The sequence below is a fragment of the Podarcis liolepis genome, assembly GCF_965112155.1.
Source record: "Podarcis liolepis genome assembly, chromosome: 18".
Classification (NCBI taxonomy): domain Eukaryota; kingdom Metazoa; phylum Chordata; class Lepidosauria; order Squamata; family Lacertidae; genus Podarcis; species Podarcis liolepis.
The window spans coordinates 4,332,424-4,336,076 of record NC_139572.1 but is presented as its reverse complement, the minus strand read 5'-3'; the positions used below and the strand labels follow the sequence as shown (position 1 = coordinate 4,336,076).

The 3,653-nt window shown below is 49.3% G+C and overlaps 1 protein-coding gene across 1 annotated transcript in view; it reads left to right on the top strand.

Moving 5' to 3' along the window:
- The window catches only part of LOC310697487 (duodenase-1-like), a 167,352-nt gene that overhangs the window by 159,703 nt on the left and 3,996 nt on the right, over window positions 1–3,653 (top strand). The window contains exon 2 of the mRNA XM_083484187.1: window positions 593–1,476. Coding sequence (XP_083340313.1) covers window positions 1,459–1,476 — 18 coding nt within the window. The 5' untranslated portion in view covers window positions 593–1,458. The remainder of the gene's footprint in view (window positions 1–592; window positions 1,477–3,653) is intronic.

The following is a 3,653-nucleotide window of genomic DNA, read 5'->3' as shown; positions in this document are numbered from 1 at the left end:
TGGTTTGCATACATCTTGGATTATAAACACATTAAACTCGGAAGTGCGTGTCCCGGTTTGCAACCTTTTTCTGGATTACAACCCATTTTTGGGGGGTATACGAACAAATTTGTTATGGAGGCCCCATTGGCGAAAGCGCGCCTTGGGTTACAACCTGTTTTGGTTTACAAACAGACCTCCGGGGCCCCTTTACCTTTACCTAAGAGCTGATCTGGGTAGTTCACTGCCCCATAAGTTGCAGTTGTGCCCTCATGCCTCAGTTATGCCACGGAGGTGGCTTGCCCCAATGTATTGTGTCTTGCCTGATTATTGTCTCTTACGTTTCTCTTACGTTGGGGAGTTTGGCGGGTCCGGGAGCCTGGCCACGGAACAGTAGAACTTGCGGACATCTGGCAGAGATGAACGTTAGAAACTGGGAGTCCCAGAACTTAACTATGCAGTGCTAAAAGATGGCCTGCTTTTGCTCTGTGCTGAATCTTTCCACATTCCTCCTCGCCAGTCCCAATGGGCATCATCCATCCTTTTCTAACTAGAGGTTCCCAGAATGGACACAGGGACCTTCTGCTTGCAAAGCAGGGGATCTACTGCCAAGCTCCCTGTTAAGTTGTGGGTGGACATATCAGACGACACAGCGATTCTTCAAACAGCTCTTGTTTATTCACAGGCCAGAACAGAACTGAACTGAAGGGTTCAGCCAGCCTGCTTATATAGAGCTCCAGTACAACGTAACTGTAACAACTTTCTGTAACTATCCAATCACTGAAAATCACTTTCGATCCCTTATTTGCGTATGTGGACCTGAGTAAAAACTATTTGCAGTATCCCCCTGCTGGCCCAGGGTGAGAAATTCAGTACATAACACTCCCCATATCAAAGTTTTTACTGGCAGCTGCTGTCCCTTGCGATGGGTGGAGTGTAAATTAGGGAGCCCAACAGCTGGTCAGGCAGAGAGGCAGCTCATTCCAGTTTCCTCTCCATCCTGCTCTCTGCTGAGTTCCACAAGGGAGCTACAAAAAACACAAGAGCTACAAGCATGGCAAGCGAGCACGTGCTTCACGCTGCTATGACCGCCATCATCCCATTTGTCAACAGGTTAGGAACCTTTGGCCCCCAGATGTTGTTCTTCTGTAGCTCCCATCAGCCCCAGCGACGGATGAGCAGCTCTGCCAAATCCGGGTTCACTCCGTTTCTCCTTTCCCCAGTCTCCTTATATGGCCCCAACAGAACCAAACCGCACAAATCGTTTTGCTATCTGGTTACCATCGATGGGTGGAGGTGGGGTCTGTCACATGGATGGAGAGAAAAGATAAATGTGTTGAAATCCACCTATCGGATCTCAAGTCTAGATTGTGGCTTCTGGGCGAAGGTGGAGTCCAGAGGGTGGAGGTAGTGAAAGCCGCAAGGGTTAAGATGCTGAAGAGTTAAGATCAGACATCTCCCTCCTTGGCAAGCATCAAGATGTGGAAACTCCGTCAGGTTCTTCTTCTACTCCTCTTCTACTCCTTCTCTTTGGCCCAGATGGATGACCAAAGCAACAACCCACCCATTATCCCTGGCCATTGGTCATTTTTGTGCAGTTGATGAGAGTCCAGCAACTTTTGGAAGGCCAAAGGTTCTCCACCGTTGTCCAAATGTCTGGACAGACCAAAGTTCCACAGGTCTCCTCCTCGTCCTCTGGGTCAGTGGAGGCGAACCTGTCACCTTCCAGATGTTGTCGGACTGCAACTCCCATCAGCCCCAGACAACATGGCCAATACGGGGCGACTGGCATTGACATCCATCAACATCTGGATGGCCAAAAGATTAACCGCACCTCCCTTTAGATGATTCCACCTTCCTCCATCCTCCCTCTTCAGCCTGGCATAGATTTGGACTTTGCGTTCTGTAAACTGCTGGAGGGGAGGATGTGCCATATGAGACGATTCCTCGTGCCATGCCGTCACACACCAAGGGGCCACCCGAATCGCCCTGTGGAGAGGAGAGAGAGAACAAAGATGGCAGCTGGGGGAAGATTTGGATCCATGTCATGGCAAACTCTGGTGCTTGAGCCAGGGCAAACTGCCAGGTTTCTGCTGGTTGGATCTGTCAATTCTGAGTGGAGATCTTGGTGGGCATTTAATAATAATAATAATAATTTTTATTTATACTCCGCCCTCCCCAGCCAAAGCCGGGCTCAGGGCAGCTAACAAGCAATAATAAAAACAAGTTGAATGAATACAAGTTAAAAACAAGATTAAAATACAACATTAAACTATTGAAACGTTAAAATATTAAAATGCAGTCTCACAGGAGGAGAAAGGAAAAGAAACAGGCGGAGGGAATCAAATTGGCTCCAAGCCAAAGGCCAGGTGGAACAGCTCTGTCTTACAGGCCCTGCGGACAGAAATCAGATCCTGCAGGGCCCTGGTCTCATGAGGCAGAGTGTTGAGGCTAATATGACTTCCTTAGGGCCCGGGACCTCTAGGGTGTTGCCATTCATGGACCTTAAGGTCCTCCGTGGGGCATACCGGGAGAGGCGGTCCCATTGGTACGAGGTACGAGATTTCCCCTAACATACACATTTTGGCAGGCAATGGCTTTCTAATCAAATGCATTTTTGTACCTGGGGGTTGGCATACATTGTATGAAGCTACTGGGCTGGTCAGGCCAGGCAGGGATGTAGCTAGTTGCTCCGGAACCTAGAGCACTGGGGGTGGGCGAGCCCTCCATGGGTGCGTCACAGTGATCCATGGATGGGGGGCAGGGTGATCTGCCCAGGGGGCACGGTGGCAAGTTGCCCACGGAGTCTGCCTGGAGAGACGCGTGGCTTGGGCATGCTGCAGGGCAGGCCCCACGGTAAGTGCCACCCCCGCGGTGTGCTATTTTGTCACCCCTCAGGGATGACACCCAGGGCAGACTGCACCCCCTTCCTATGCCCCTGAGGCCAGGTATAAGTAGACTGGCATCTGCCCATGTCTGTTTTGCAGGACAGGAGAAGGATTCCTCAGAAGGGTAGGATCCATAACAATGAAGGTGTGTAGCTCTCCCCCTTCTGATCCTGTCACTTGCAGCTTCTGCTGACTCGCCATGAAAACAGCCTCTGGCGTGTCAGATCTTCCGGCACAGACCTTCCCATCATTGAGATTAGGATACAGATTCCCATACTGCCTGCAGTCAAAGAAGGCGACTGGTTTGTCTGGTGACCAGTCTTTCTAAACTGTTGGCTCATCTTCAGCTTGTGCTCCACCAAGACCCCTAGATCCTTTCCACATGGACTGCTAGTAAGCCAGGTATCCCCCATCCTATATTTGTGCATCTGAATCCAGTCGCTCATCAATCCGTGACATGTAAGACCATATGAACTCAGCGCAGAACCACCAGCACCTCAAGTCTCTTGATCAGTTCACAAAACAGATGGAAAAGTCTCTTTGCACCTTTCAACCAAGCGACCACAGAAACCATTAGGAATCCAGTGTCCTGTCACAAAGTAGGGCAGTATACAAATTTAATTAATTAATTAAGAGGAAGAAGAAGAAGAAGAAGAAGACGAAGACGAAGACGAAGAAGAAGAAGAAGAAGAAGAAGAAGAAGAAGAAGAAGAAGAAGAAGAAATTAATATTAACAGCCACTCGAGTGTATCAAAAGCTGGTCTCTGATTTTGTCTTAATGAATTA